The sequence below is a fragment of the Onychomys torridus genome, chromosome 5, assembly GCF_903995425.1.
Source record: "Onychomys torridus chromosome 5, mOncTor1.1, whole genome shotgun sequence".
Classification (NCBI taxonomy): Eukaryota; Metazoa; Chordata; class Mammalia; order Rodentia; family Cricetidae; genus Onychomys; species Onychomys torridus.
The window spans coordinates 70,045,899-70,061,218 of record NC_050447.1 but is presented as its reverse complement, the minus strand read 5'-3'; the positions used below and the strand labels follow the sequence as shown (position 1 = coordinate 70,061,218).

The 15,320-nt window shown below is 46.0% G+C and overlaps 1 protein-coding gene across 1 annotated transcript in view; it reads right to left on the bottom strand.

Moving 5' to 3' along the window:
* Mcm10 (minichromosome maintenance 10 replication initiation factor) overlaps nt 1-15,320 on the bottom strand; it is a 26,225-nt gene extending 10,905 nt beyond the window's left edge. Inside the window, exons 1-11 of the mRNA XM_036186689.1 lie at nt 15,275-15,320; nt 12,056-12,145; nt 10,126-10,452; nt 8,476-8,580; nt 8,217-8,354; nt 7,600-7,834; nt 6,401-6,566; nt 5,443-5,610; nt 2,583-2,699; nt 2,175-2,371; nt 276-376 (exon numbers count right to left, since the gene is read on the bottom strand). Of these exons, the coding sequence (XP_036042582.1) occupies nt 276-376; nt 2,175-2,371; nt 2,583-2,699; nt 5,443-5,610; nt 6,401-6,566; nt 7,600-7,834; nt 8,217-8,354; nt 8,476-8,580; nt 10,126-10,452; nt 12,056-12,062 (1,561 nt within the window). The 5' untranslated portion in view covers nt 12,063-12,145; nt 15,275-15,320. The remainder of the gene's footprint in view (nt 1-275; nt 377-2,174; nt 2,372-2,582; nt 2,700-5,442; nt 5,611-6,400; nt 6,567-7,599; nt 7,835-8,216; nt 8,355-8,475; nt 8,581-10,125; nt 10,453-12,055; nt 12,146-15,274) is intronic.

Sequence of the window (15,320 nt, the reverse complement as noted above, 5' to 3'; positions counted from 1 at the left end):
GGTAACTGATAAGATCAACCTGGCATTAATGCTGGATACTGAGAGCCTGACCAGCTAGATTTCACTAAGTACACGAAGCCAACACAAGGCTAAGATTAGCTGCAGATTTTCCTTACCATTCGTCACCAAGCTTCTTCCTTTAGCCTATGTCATACTGTCCACTAACCAGGTGATGAGTGGCCATTCATCACTGGAGAGTATAAGTAAGCCATAACCATTCTCAATCCCAAATATTGCATCCACTGGAGGCAGAGGAAGGGTGCAGAAAAAATTACCGAGTTTTTGTTTTGTTTCCTGGATGATGGAGTTTGTGCCCTTCACAACCAGATTAGTCAAAGTGGTTTGAACCTTCTTCTTAGGGGCCATAGCTGCTGCCCTGCAAAGACAAGAGCCACCACAGCAGAAAGAGAGTTACTGAACTGCAATGCCTTCAGAACTCAGTAGCCCAGTAGTTCTGGTTTGTACACCAAAACACAAATGGAGAACAGGTAACCTACAGATTCGCATGAGGCCTTGCCAAAGGGCCAGAAACTTCAAAAAATGTCAGTACTGTGATATAGAAGACTAAGAATTTGTTTTAAAATAATTAAAGGTGGCACATCCCTTTAATCCCAGCACTCAGGAGGCAGACAAAGGCAGATCTCTGTGAGTTTGAGGCCAGCCTGGTCTACAGAGCAAGTTCCAGGATAGTCAAGGCTACACTGAGAAACCCTGTCTTGAGAAACAAAACAAACAAACAAACAAAAAATTAATGACTGCAAAATTTTAGCATTTTATAATTATAGGTCAGTTTAAAAGTTATTAGAAGCTAGGCAGGGTGGCATATACATATTCCAGCACTAGGGAGATGGAGGCAGGAGGATCAGGAATTCAAGGCCAGCTTTGACTGTATATTGAGTTTAAGCCAGCCTGTTCTACATGAAATCCTGTCCTGAAAAACAAAAAACTACAATGTTGTAGAAATACCATTAGCACTCACCCACAGGGAATACTTAAAATTACCATATAAAGATACTATATAGCTACTAAAAATAATGAGGCCTAATTCTGTAAGATCAGAAATAAAATCTTCTTCTGTTTTTAGATCAACCACAGTTCCTTTGTACATGCTCTCACCTGTCCCATGCTCAGATGCTATCCTTATGGTAAGATGACAAGGCCACACACCATCCACCTGCTTTGGGGTTCCTTTGACAGTCTAGGATCCCAGTAGAGGGCCATGGACACCTGTCCTACCTCACCATGCCTGTGTTCATCACACATGTGTTCATGAAGTTAAAGTGGTTTCTAAGGTCTACAACACCACTATATAACAACAACAACAACAAACAGTAATAATAAAGGGAATGACTCAAGAGGTCTGCACTTCTTTGTTTTGACACAGTAGTTCATATAGCCTAAGCTGGCCTGAAATTTTGCCACAGCTGGACACGGAGTCCTGATCCTATTCCCTCCACCTCTTGATTGTTTTCCTCCTCCTCCTCCTTCTTCCTTTTTTTTTTTTTTAGACAGGGTTCCTTTGTGTAGCCCTGGCTGTCCTTGAACTGAGATCTGCCTGGCTCTGCCTCCCAAGTGCTGGGATTAAAAGCATGCACCACCACTGCCTGGCGATTGTTTTTTCACTTTTAAAAAAAAGTTTTTTTTAAATTTTTTTATGTGTATATGCATGTGTCTGAGTGTAGGCTTGTGCACAGTGAATGCAGCGCCCAGAGAGGTCAAAAAGGAGCATGAGATCTCCTGCAGCTGGATTACAGCGGCTGTAAGTCACCTGACCTGAAGACTGGGAAGCAAGCTGAGCTCCTTGGCCAATCAGTGTGCACTGAGCCATCTCTCCAGACCATTTTCTCCATTTGCAGCAGGGTCTCCCTCTATAGCTTAGGCTGGCCATGGTGGACTCATGTTCTTTTTGCCTCCGTCTCCCAAAAGCTGGACCACCACAACTGGCTAAACCTCAAGCCTGGGCTCCATCCCAATCACATGACTCACTTTCCCTCCATTCTGAGGGATGTACTCCTCTCTCCCCAGGATTGAAAGATGTCCTTAACCACTCTGGCTTCAGCTGTGAGAAATGAAGCTCATGCAAGCCCCTAGGACAGTTACAGGACAGTCCAGCCACCAGCTCTGTCGAGAGACAAGCAAAATCCTTCCCCAAAGCAGCCCAAGAAACGTCTTACATGGACGCTGCGAAGGACTCAGAAGAAACCCCACCGTAGTAGAAACCATCTTGGCACAGGCGCTCTTTGAGGCTGGTGCCTTTTCGGAATTTCTTGGGAATCCGTCCCCCAGAGAAGGTGGACTGCAGATCGGACCGCTTTGCACTAAGCTTCTTATACTGGGCCTGGATGTGGTACTGGCAGTATTCACAGTCATGCTGCAGGGAAAACACACAGGGAGGCCTGGATGAGCAGCTGGGAGCAGTGCAGACCCTCTCCCCCAGCCTCACAACACTATGTACAAGATGAGAACCTGTGACTTCTAGAGCTCCCATCCATTTGCTCGTCACCACCACAGCACCCAAAGTCTATCCCTCATGATTGACTCTTTTCATAGGCAAAAACCAGACCAACAGATTTGAGACCCACCAAATTAACAATCTGTGTACACGGCTCTCCATTCTTCTTCTTGGCTTTACAGGTTCCCAGGTCCATAGCTTCTCCCATAATTAAGACTTTTTGAGGATGGTCAATAGATAAGCACACCTGTAAGAGAGAGGTTACGCAAGTGCTGAAGGCCTTTATCATAAGAACGGGCGGGGGCTGTCTGCAGCTGGTTGGGAAGGCACTTTTGAAGCCAGAGCTCTATCAGCTGTAGACTGGGGAGTGCAGAAGACTCCCTCAGCTCCCTTCTCTCTAAGCGACTTTTCCTTCCTCTTGGCTGTGGGAATCCTGACTGTCCAGGCTGGCCAAGTGCTCAGCCTCAGACAACTCAGATGTAGCCCTGTTTTCCCAGCATTCCTTACAGTCAACAATGGTCATGTGACCAAGGCCTGGCAAATTAGACTGAAACAGGAATTCATAGGGAATCTTGATTTCCCACTAAAAAGTGAGAGGCTGGCTCACCCTCCTTTATCCTGCCGCCAATGGTGGTATGAGGCCAGAAGGACAGAATGAATGACCTTGGCTGACTCAGCTCTCCCATTCCCTGCTGCCAATTCTCAGGCAGACCTACCAAGAATATAGGCTGAGATAAGAAGGAATGTCCTCAACTGACTGGGCTCTGTCCTTGTTTCCAGAACGGGACATCTGTCACTTGAGATCAGAAGGCCCAGTGGTTACTAGGTGATAAATTCCAGATCAGAAAGCTTTCAAAACCCCCAGCTAGACATGGAGCAAACTTGGCCACAGGTAAGACTCCTACACTGGACAGTTCTCCTGAGCCTAGAGGAATGAGCCCCCAAGGAACACAGGCTTCTGTTGGTTCTTGCAGCCCGTCTGTAATGAAATTGCTTTGCCTAACAGGATTCACACTCTGGAAGCAGAGTCTGCACACAACTTACCACCAGACATAGGAGCTTTAGCAGAAAACACCAAGCTGTTCAGAGCACCCCAACCCAGGATCAGTAAACAGTGACTACTATTGCCCTCCCTGGGGGGTGGGGTGGGGTGGGGTGGTGGAGTGGGGAGTGGAGAGACACATAGCATTCTGCTTCTGCTTCAGAGATATTCAGTGTAAGGCAGAAACTCACTGTGTTAGAGTAAAAATTGCCCCACAGGTTCATACATTTGAATGTTAGGTCCTAAGTTGGTTGAACTGTATTGAGAAGGATTAGGAGGTGTGGCCTTGTTGAAGGAGGTATAGCACTGGGGGTGGGCTTTGAGGTCTCAATAACCCACACCAGGCCCAGTCTCTCTTTCTGCTTCCGATTTACAGGTCAGGATGCAAGCTCTTACTTAGCTACTGCTCCAGTGCCATGCCTGCCTGACTGCCTGCTGCCATGCTCCCCACCATGATGGTCATGGACTCACCCTCTGAAACTGTAAGCAAGGCACCCATTAAAGACTTCCTTTTATAAGTTGTCTCGGATATGGGATCTCTTCACAGTGATTAAAAAAAAATAAAATAAGATACTCATAGAGACATGACATTACTAAATTACCTATTTCTAGATTTTTGTTTGTTTGTTTGTTTGAGGGAGGAGAGGGGAGGGTCTTGCTGTGTACTGGAGGATGGCCCAAATTCACCACAGAGCCTAGATTGGACCAAAACAGTGACCTTCCTCTTACAATATTAGACTAGACTTACAAGGAAAATTGGGCTGGCAAGATGGTTCAGTGGGTAAAGGTGCTTGCTAAAAACTCTAATAACCTGAGTTCAGTGTTTGGCATCCACATGGTAGGAGGTGAGAACCAATTCTGCAAGCTGTCCTTTGATCTCCACATGTATGCTCGGACACCCATGCACCCCCTCCGGCCCACAATAAACAAATAAAGGTAGTAAAGTAAAAAATAAAATAAAGAAAAACAAGTTTGGGATAGTAATTTACACCTACATTCTTAGAACTTGGGAGGCAGAGACAAGAAACCTGCTGCTAGTTCAAGGCCAGCACAGGAGACAGAGAAACACACACATACAGACACACAAAGGGAAAAGAAAACCCATTGTCTGACTTTGTTGTTCTGTTTTTATGTGACTGGGTCTTAGACTAATGGCACTCCTCTGGCCTTGGCCTCTGGACTAATGAGATTAGAGGTGTGAACTATCATGCCCATCTAAATCCCACTGTTATTTAAAAGAAACTCCATTCGAGTTTATTGTTACACACAGCCAAATACACTCCCAACCAACAAATGAAGACTTCACCATTCTCTGCTGGAAATAAAGTCCTTGCTGGGTCAGAGTAGAAAAAAACTACCACCGCAGTTCACACTAGTTAGCAATTCACCAGGAAAGCAAAGGTAACCCAGAACTCTAATGACGATGGGGAAGATGAAGATCCTCTCTGATGACAAGCTACAGCTAGGACTGTAAAATGAATGAAGCAAATTCATTCAACCGCAACCCACCGATCTCCTGATGCAACCATGGGCATTTACGCAAGGAATTTAAGGACCCCAGAGTGGAGGAGTTCATGAGCTTGAGCCGGCGAGATGGCAGGTGACGGTGCTCACTGTGCAAGGCTGAAGCCCGGAGTTCAATCACCAGAACCCACACAAGGAGAAGAGAAGTGACTCCATAGTCATTCTTTCATCTCCACACGTGAGCCGTGTCACACGTGTGTGTCTTTTTTCTCTTTGGTAATAAATAAAATAGCAATAATAATGAGAGTTCAGCAACTCTGGGAACCGTGGCACTAATTCAAAGCAGTTTAGAGTAAGGAGATGCACAGAATATTGGTAGGCAATGAGCCAACAAATGGCGAACTGGAACGATGTGCACAGAATCAGGTAAAGCCCAGCGGTAGATCAGTACAGATGTTCTGATACACAAAGCTGAGATTCTTACCTCCTCGGAGCCCTCTTTGGGCTTCATGGGATTTGCATTGAGCAACCCGATGACAGTCCCTTGCTCTGTCTTCCAGAGATCTCTGTGGACTTCTCCAAACAAGAACAAGGACACACACCGTGTCAGGTCACGAAGATCGTTCAGTTTCCAGATGCTGAATGTTTTCCCCTGGAGTGAACAGCACTATTAATCATTTTTGAACCTTGGCTTACAGTGCCTCCATTTAGGGTTCAAGTGTTTTATTGTGGAAAAGTGTCTGAATATAATTCACCCTAACTGGCTGGGAAAGTGCCTTCAAACTCTAAGTTACTCTTTCTTTGGGCTTTAGTATTTATGACCTGCCTCATCTGACGAAAGAGAAGCAGGGCAGGGCACAAGCAAACTTAGGAGCGGGTCTCACTGTGCGATCTAAGCAGCAGGGAGGCTAGCCCTTCCACCCAGTGACCTGGTATGTGACAGTGTGCCACAGCTTCCCACGCCCACCCTAGCAAGACAAGCAGCAGCTATAGCTTGATCATTTCCAACCTGACCACAGGACCAGATACCAGTTATCACCAACTACGCTATTAACAGCTGAGTATACACCTCGCCGGCATAGGCTAAAGATCTCAACGCTGCTGGATTGTCATGGTACAACCACAGAGGATCTCTGGGATTTGAGGACTCAGCCTCTCTGATTACTTGGCCTTCTCCACAGGAGAGATCAGAGTGTCTCAGGGACCGACACAGGTGTCACTGCAAACCATGACAACTGGAATGCAGTGCGAATGTGTGGGTAATAAGAAGCAAACTGGCTCTAAGTCAAGAGTTCTTTGCTAACAGTGCCCTTGACACCAAGACTGACTAGCATTGACTAGAAGTTATTTGAAGAGAAGGACTGACAGGCACCAGATGAAGGCTGGGAGACCCCACTGTTAGCCTGGGCAGGCACAGCTAAGGCATCAGTAAAGCAGCTTACACTGTTAGCGCTCTGCGGAGTGACTTTCCTCAGTATAACCCCAAATGTCACCCAGTCCGTCTCTTCCAAGTTCTCAGTTGCCATCTTCTCCTTGACCTGAGACAGCCTGATCAGTTTCCGACCTGTCATTTTCCTGTTCATTTCTGTGGAGGACACTCGGGGTCGCCTGGGTCAAGAAGCCGGTAATTAATGTTATTATTCTGGTAAGAGGAACATCTGGGACTTTTGTATAATATGGATTTAGCATACATTTATTTTTATTTAGTTAGTTTTGGTTTCTTGGGACAAGATCTCAGAATGTAGCTCAGGCTGGCCTAGAACTCACGATCTTCCTGCCTCAACCTGGCTAAAGTTAAGTTTTTTTCTTTTTCTTAAAGTAGATTAAAATTTTTCAGAGTGAGGATTACTTTCTTTTCCCTGAACACAGATTTGTCTATAAAGTTTACTTTATAATCTTTTGTAATCACATTACAATTATAAGAAGGCACTGCTATTCTGGTTAAACTGTATCTTTTTTTGCTTTGAGACTGTGTTTCATTTTGTCACCAGGCTGGCTATGTAGTTATGCAGGCTAGCCTTAAACTCAATTCTCTTCCCTCAGCTTCCTGAGTGTGGGAATTAAAAGTATCACACCTGAATTGTATATATTTATATACTGAAAAAGTCTAGGATCCTAACACTGCACACAACAGTCTAAACTGCACCTATATAAAGATGGAAAGTTTTACAATAAAATCTTTATCACTGTTTGATTTGACAATTTCTGATTAAATATCTATTATTTGTCCATTCCCTTTTAATGGGTAAACATTCTTTTTTTGTTTTTGGAGACAGGGTCTCTTACATAACCTGGCTGCCAAGGAACTCAATATGTAGAACAGGCTTGCCTTGAACTCAGAGATACCCTTCTGCTGAGGATCCTCCTGCCTCCCACATGCTGAGATTAAAGGTACAAACCACCATTCTCCATTGTACAGGAAACTTCCTTAAACAGCTCACACCACACCACACTGCACTGATTAAAGACAGCACCACCCACTGAGCACCCACTGAGGGGCTAAGCTCCTCACTCAAGAGCTGCCCATGCTGTGGGTCCGCTGCTCGCACACTGCCTCTAGAGGACCCATCTTCTGACAGCACATAGAGCCATCTAGTGGGACAAGCAGAGGGACCCCAAGGGATGTTGTTACACAACTGACCTGAGTCGCAGGCCCGAGAAGGCTTCCACGGAGACCTGGGGCACCTGTGGGGGCCGTTCCTCAGAATTCCCAGGGGTTCCTGCGTTCTGCCTTCTAGTCACCCCTCTGGGTTTGTCTCCAGGAATAGTTTGTGGTGAGGGTGTACTTTTCACCCTTGAAGAGGAACTTTGGGGCTCCAGAAAATTGGAAATGACCTGCAGTGGTTGTGAGGGTGTACTTGTCCTTGAAGATGACTCTAGAAAATTAGCATAAGAAGTAAAAAGAGAATGACTGAGAAGCAGAAAACCTACATATGGAATTCTTTTTTGTAATCTACATATGGGATAACTTTTTGCTGCTGTTTTGAGAATGAGTCTCAATATGTAGCCCCAGCTGGTCTAGAATGGAGGCCAGAGCATACCAACGGGCCTTGGTAGCACAGTCCAATAGAACTTTGTGTGGGAATGGTTGGGTAGTTCTCAAATGCTTCAATTCCAGCTCCAAGGGATCCACCACCTTTGCAGGCATCTGCATGCACACAAGCTCATTCTCCCCACCCCCCACACCCCCACCCCAGTAGACAATGTATTTTCAACAAGGCTGAGCAGTGAGACCCAGTGAGACCTTGAGTATCATACCTGCAGGAGTCTTCGGCATCCTAGCCACCCGCTTGGCTCTGGGTAAGGCAGGGATATCAAGCTCTGCAGAAAAGCATGCTGATTCCTGAATTCTCCGAACTTTCTTCTCCTTAAGAGGGGGCCGAAGAGACCCACCTTCTTGATTGAAAATAAAAGGAATTAGGAATGTTAGTTTTGGCAAGAGCTGGATGGAAACAGTAATGCTACTGTTTCTTTGTAACAAACACGCATATTATTGCTAGAATTATGGTCACATTACCAGGTGGTCCATGCAAAAGGGGTGCACTTGGAGGCTGTTTAATCGATGCTGCTTTTAGCTGCTCCTGTAAGGATTTCATTTGCTCTTGCAGCTTCTTTAATTCATCTATGAAAGAAAAATACACTAAGGATCTGGGAGATAGAGTGCTGTACTTGACACCAACACTGGCATTATTTCTGGTGTCCCTCCCCAAACCTCGAGATTCACAATACAATCCTGTCTCAGTTAGGGTTTCTATTGCTGTGATCAAACACCATGACCAAAGAAACTTGGGGAGGAAAAGGTTTGTCTGGCTTACACTTCCACATCACAGTTCACCATCAAAGGAAGTCAGAACAGGGCAGAACTACAGGTGCTGATGCAGAGGCTGGGCTCTTCCCCATGTTCACTAACTAAGAAAATGCCTTATAGCCTGATCTTATGGAGGCATTTTTTCAAGTAATGGTCCCTCCTTTCAGATAATTCTGGCTTGTGTCAAGTTGACATAAAACTATCTAAGACAAGTGCCATACTTCAAACTCAAGAATAATTGTTATACTTCCAAGGGCTTCCGTAGGGAAACAAATGTTTTATCCCTAGTAATCAAGCCTGACACTTGGGCTAGCTATGAGCTTATCCTACAGCTGGGCATAGTGGTGCATGCCTGTAATTCCAAAACTCAGGAGCCTGAGGTGACAGCCAGGGTAAGAAAAACAAAACCCAAACCAAAAAAACCAAAGAGGGGCCAAGCAGTGGTGGTGCACGCCTTTAATCCCAGCACTCGGGAGGCAGAGGCAGGCGGATCTCTGTGAGTTCAAGGTCAGCCTGGTCTACAGAGCAAGATCCAGGACAGGCACCCAAGCTACACAGAGAAGCCCTGTCTTGGAAAAACAAAACAAAACAAAAAAACCAAAAGGGGAATTTGTATGGACACCTGTCACAGAAGTCCACCAATTTACTTCACAAATTGAAGTATCATAACTAACACAATAAATGCTGGGTTCAGAAGAAACAACAGCCAACTACTGACTCTTGTTCTAACTTCAAAATACAGGAACAGGTGGCAGGATTAAGAAAGGTGCCTGCCTCGAAGCGGCAGTTCAGAATGGTCTCAGGATGGTCTCTTGCTCAAACAAACTGTGGTAGCTTTGTAGCTCTGTCCCTGGCTACCACAAACACAAATCCTAAAGTAACATATTCTGTGCGAAGCATGAACAGGGTTAGAGCCATTTTTTGGAAGATCAGTTATACTGGCTGACAGGGATGTGAGGACCCTGGATGCTGGGAGGCTGACCTTCAATGCCTCACTCATCAACTCGCTCAAGCGTAGTCACGTGGGTGCACGCACACACAGGGCTTTGTATTGGTCTTCTTTGACTGCTCCCTGTTTTGAGGCAGGGTCCCTCACTGAACTCACAGATTCTGCTAGGTTGGCTTGACAATGCGCTCCAGGGTCACTCAGCTTTTAAGTGGGCGCTGTGGATGTGGACTCAGGTCCTCATGATGTGTTTAACTGACTGCAGTCATCTATCTAGCCTTTTGTTTATTTACTTTAAATAAAGCCATTGGCCACCACCACCCTTGCACCTGCAGTTACTGTAATAAAAACTGTCAAACTGGTGGTCATCTACTTTCTCATGAATAACTGGAGAAAGTAAGCAGTCAGGGTACCTTGCAACTCCTGATTGGTTTTTCCCTGGCTGGGAGTAGGGACCTTGTTTTCAACTTGCAGTGTAGGAAGTTCATCATCTGTTAAGTCCCCCACATCGCCAAAGAGAGTGGCCAAATTTTCCTCCTGGTTTCCTGTCTTCCCCTCTTCTCCATCATCAGCCTCCTCTGTGTAAGATTCACCATCACCATCAGCATCAAAAAGCTCATCAAATTCATCAGGTTCACCGTCTTGCAGAGACAAGGTGTTACTCTCTTCTGAACGACAAGGCAAGGCGGCCTCGTTCTCCTCCAGCAGAGACGTCAGGAGAGACAAGTCATCTTCCTCCACTAGAAGAAATGGGAAAAAGTAAGTCTAACCCAGGTGAGGCCTCAGTGACAAGCACACCTCAGTCAGCACTCACGCTGCAACAGACACTGCAGGGGACCAGCCCCCACCTTTTCCAGGGTTCCTACAACGAGGAGAGAGGAAGAAGGAACTTATAGATAGAACGACAGGCCTAGCCGACGAGAGGAAAGTCAGAAACAGGATAGCTTTGGGAGGACCTGGGTCAATACCCAACAGCCCAGAACTTTATTCAAAAGGGCTTTTATAACAATGCCAAGGGGTGAGGCAAAAGACCTCTCCCTTGCTAGATAAAGTACAGACCCTTCCCAACACCTGACACCCAGGCCCATGGTCCAATCATCCTCTTATGCAGCCCTGCTGGGTAAAGCAAGCTCAGCTCTCACCAGGAAACCTCTGTGGACCCCCACGAGAAACAAGCCTCCAGATCTGTCTCTCTGCTGGCTGTTCTGTTGGCCTTTTACTGACTTTCCTGCCCGAGTGCTTCTTAGAAGACACTGAGCTAAGGGAGAGCAAGGGAGCCAGGCACTGGGCTAGAACTTCTTAACAGCACTACTTGAATAAAGAGTCACCTTCCTGCAATACCAGCTTTCATGGATTCTGACCAATAAGGAATAACTGAAAAATACTTAAACATAGATGTTGATCAGACCTTACCCACTCTTTAATTGTTACCTTTTTTTTTTTGGTCCACCTGCTTCTGCCTCCCGAGTGCTTTATGCCACCACCACCCAACTAATTGTTACTTTTAAATGGGGAAAGATATATAGTCATCACCCAGAACTAGCTATCATTAACATTTTTGTCATATTTGCTTTTATTTGACCTTTATAAATAAGTAACACATTATTCCACACATTATTATTTATCATGCGAAAGATAAAGTTAACTCAAATTAGAACATAGTTCTTTTTTTTCCCCCTGTTTTTTGAAACAAGATCTAGCCCAGGATAGCTTCAATGTTTGGTTTTACTTTTCTTGAAGAGGACAAAGTGTAATAAACCTGAGTCAAAAAGAACTGCAGTTTCAGCCGGGCAGTGGTGGTGACAACCCTTAATCCCAGCACTTGGAGGCAAGGGCAGACAGATCTTGGAGTTGGAGGCCAGCCTGGTCTACAGTGAATACCAGGACTTCCAGGGCTGCACAGAGAAACCCTGTCTTGAAAAAGAAAAAAGAAAGAAAGAAATGCAAAAACAGAGAAGCAAACAAAGCCCAAGGAAACACCCCACAGTGTGTTCTATTTGTTCAGTTCCCATCGGAACCAGCACAGACATTCTGAGGTGAGCTTTGCTAAAGAAAGCAAGATTTCTTTACTGGGATTTATCTTTGCACAAATCCCCGAGAAACAAGCAAAATTAGAAAGAAAGGACTACAAGAATTAAAACTAGACTAAAACCATTTCAAAAGATTTTTCACATCCAGAGTAACCCCTGAAGTGAGACCGCCCAGCTCAACCCCTTGATCTGAGAATTTGATGTAACAAGTTACTAAGCACCCCTGCCTTCCCACTATTCTGTGGTAGAAGGAAGGACCAAATGGCAGTTCTCCATGAACCAAAGGGCAATCAATAAAATGGGAAGGCCTTACCATCCATGCTGTCAAGAGAATAGTGGAGATGAGCAAGTGTGAAGGTGGATCAGGTAGGTGGCCCAGGAGGTGAGTAGTGAAGAATCTTGGCTGTGTAAAAAGCAACATTAGAACGTCACCCTTGAGCCTTCTCATGATGCACACCCAACAAAACCCAAGTCCCAGACTCTGTGGACTCTAACCTTGGAATGCACCCAGCACCTGGCATTTCTCACCCCCTCTCCCATTATCAACAGCTTACTAGCATCCTCCTTGTACGTAAGCAGTACTCATCCACTTGGCTTCCAATTGTGGTTGCGGAGACTCAGCTAAAGTGCAGTGTAGGGTGTGAGATGATAAGACTACAGATTCAACTAAGTGTGAACAAAAACTGTTGAGGCTGGGATCAATTTTAGGGCTATTATTCCATTTTATTATTATAGCACATCTGAGGTCTACTTTATTGCAGCCCAGGGGGAGATTCCACAGTTCTTTCTGAGTTAGGATCTTAAGGCCACACTAGTTGGCAAAGCAGAGAGGACATGAACAATTAAGATAGGATAACACAGAAGCCGGGCGTGGTATCAAACACCTTCAATACTAGTACTGGGGAGGTGGGGGCAGGTTGTCAGAACACAGCCAAAAGAATGATGTTGAATGCTGGGCGGTGGTGGCACACACCTTTAATCCCAGCACTCAGGAGGCAGAAACAGGTGTAGTTCAAGGCCAGCCTGGGCTACAGAGTGAGTTCCAGGACAGGCTCCAAAAGAGTATGATGATGATGAATGGTGAGCACTGCTTCAGGGGAACCGTGAAAGAAGCTCCAGGAAAAAAGGCAGAGGCCCTTCCTTTTACCCAAGACATTTTGCTCCCTGGTTTGTCCGTGGAAGTGATTCTGTGCCTCCTGTGACAAACATTTGCATTCAATTTGTAAGGCATGGATTCTACAGATGTTGGTCATCGGAACGCAGCTACAGAACCCAATCTGGCCAGCGCACCCTGAATCTGGACACAGTCTGCTGCCCTGCTCTCATGTTTCTCCATGCCAGGTAACTGTGTTTAAGTTGGTCTGTTCTGAAAAAGTTCTGAGAATGGGCTAATACTTAGTCTGTATTTACTGGCGTTTATTTACACGTTTTTCTGAACTCAAACAACCTTCCTTGGATCATTTCTTTCTTTGTTCTATTCATGTCTAAAAGTACACTAAAAGTGAACTAAAACTGTCTGCAGCATTAGACTGTAATCCAGTCCATTCTTTAAGGTCCCCAAATCCCAGGTCTCCCAGACAGATCTGCATAGGTCAACAAAGGTCAAAAGCAGGTGGATCTCTGAGTTTGAGGCCAGCCTGGTCTACAAAGTGAGTTCCAGGACAGCCAGGGCTGTAGAGAAACCCTGTCCTGAAGAAAAACAGAACAGTGGACAACACTGCACAACTCTTCCCTGTGTTTTGAGACAAAACTCTATTTAGACTAGGTCAAACTTGAACACAGCTCAGGGTGGCCTCCAACTCATGAGACTGTTGTGACAATTAAAATGAAAAATCCCCCCCTCTTCCCCTCCCCACTTCCCCTCCCCACTTCCCCTCCCCACTTCCCCTTCCTGTGTGGGACTGAGCCCAGGGCCTTCACAGGCAGATGGTCTCCAACTGGCTTGCCCTTTCACTGTGTCAGGCCAGCTGGCCAGGACTTGCCAGATAGACCAGGCTGCTTTCTTTCATAGTCTGCCTCTGTGTCACCATCCCTGGCTACACTTCAGTGACACTTAGAACTGCATCCTATTACTCAGCTTACACCTGTGCTAGAATATGCACCTTCAGCAAGTCAAGTATTAATTATGGTACTTTCTCTTCACTCACTCAACAAACATTTGTAAGGACCCTATGAAGGGTCATCTACTGGGGTATTCCCAATTGTAAGCTTCTCGAGGGTTAGGAGCAAACGGTCTTGCTCATTTCTACCAGTCTCCTGCCCTGCTTCCCCAAATCTAACCAGGACACCCTTCTGGTCGTGATAACCAGGGCATCCTCAAAGTCCTATGTCTCTTACCGACAAAACCCTGCCTACATTTCCCACTTTTCTCCAATGTCACAGTGAAAACCCTAATTCAAGTCATTATTAATTTTAAGCCTGAACAACTGTATCACCTTCCTGCCCTGGTTTTTTCCTTCCCTACAATTGATTCCTCCTACCCCAGAGTTAATTCATTCGTTCTCTCTCTGAGACAGGGTCTCTGACTATGTAGCTCTGGCTACATAGTTCACAGAGGTCAACTAGCCTCTGCCTCTCAAGTGCTGCAACCACCCCCAGCTCATCATCCCTCTGTCAATGCTATTTTAGGGAAATAAATCAGGCCATGAAATTCTTTCAACTGAAACATTCTGATGATTTCCCATTACCCTTAGAACAAAACTCACAAAGCCCATGAAGCAATGGGTGCTTTCCCCCTTGTTTCTTTCTATTCCGTCTTTTCTGTTTATTCTACCTCTATGCCCACCTTCTAAGGCATTTTCCTGCTCGATCATCCTGCTTTCAGCGTCTTGAACCATACACCGCCTTCAGCTTTCAAGCACTTTGTCTAGAAAGCTCCCCTGGAGCTCTTTCTCATCTCCACTTAGCTAATTTCGGAGCCTTTCTAATCGGCCACACCGTGTAGGTCCCTTTTGGAACCCTAGTCACTGTACATTTGTCCGCTATTGTGGGCTTGTTGTCGGGATCCCTGAGAGTGCAAGCCTCGGAGCCTAGGGCAGAGACTACGTGTCTGTAAGAGTCGTGCACAAAGTAGCGTACAATAGGGGCCAGGAAGGGAGTCACTGGGGCGGCGAGCGTTTTAAAATGGTGCTCTTTATGTAAGCAACCCTAATGGCATTCAGTGGGTTATTTTAAAAAGACACGAAAGAGGGCACGTACGGGGAAGGGGTTCAGAGAAAGGGGAGGTGGATAAGAGGGAGCGGGAAGCGAATGTGACCAAAAGTGTCACATTCACGTGGGTGTACACGAAACTGTCAAAGATAAACTTTTAAAAAATAGAAGTAAAGGGACGCTCTTAGAAAGGAAACAACCAAAACAGGCTCCTTAAGCACAGGAGCCCTCCGTCTTCCAGCCCCGGCCGAAGGCCGCCTGCTCGCTCGACCCGGATCTCGTCGCCCGTCACCCTCAGAGCTTCGCGCCTCTCTCCCGCAGACCTCAAACCCCTCGCGGACAGCCAGGGTCCTGCACACGCCCAAAGCCCGCGATTACTCACCCAGACCCGGTCCTCTTCCCGGTCCACGCAGGAACGCGCCAAAAAT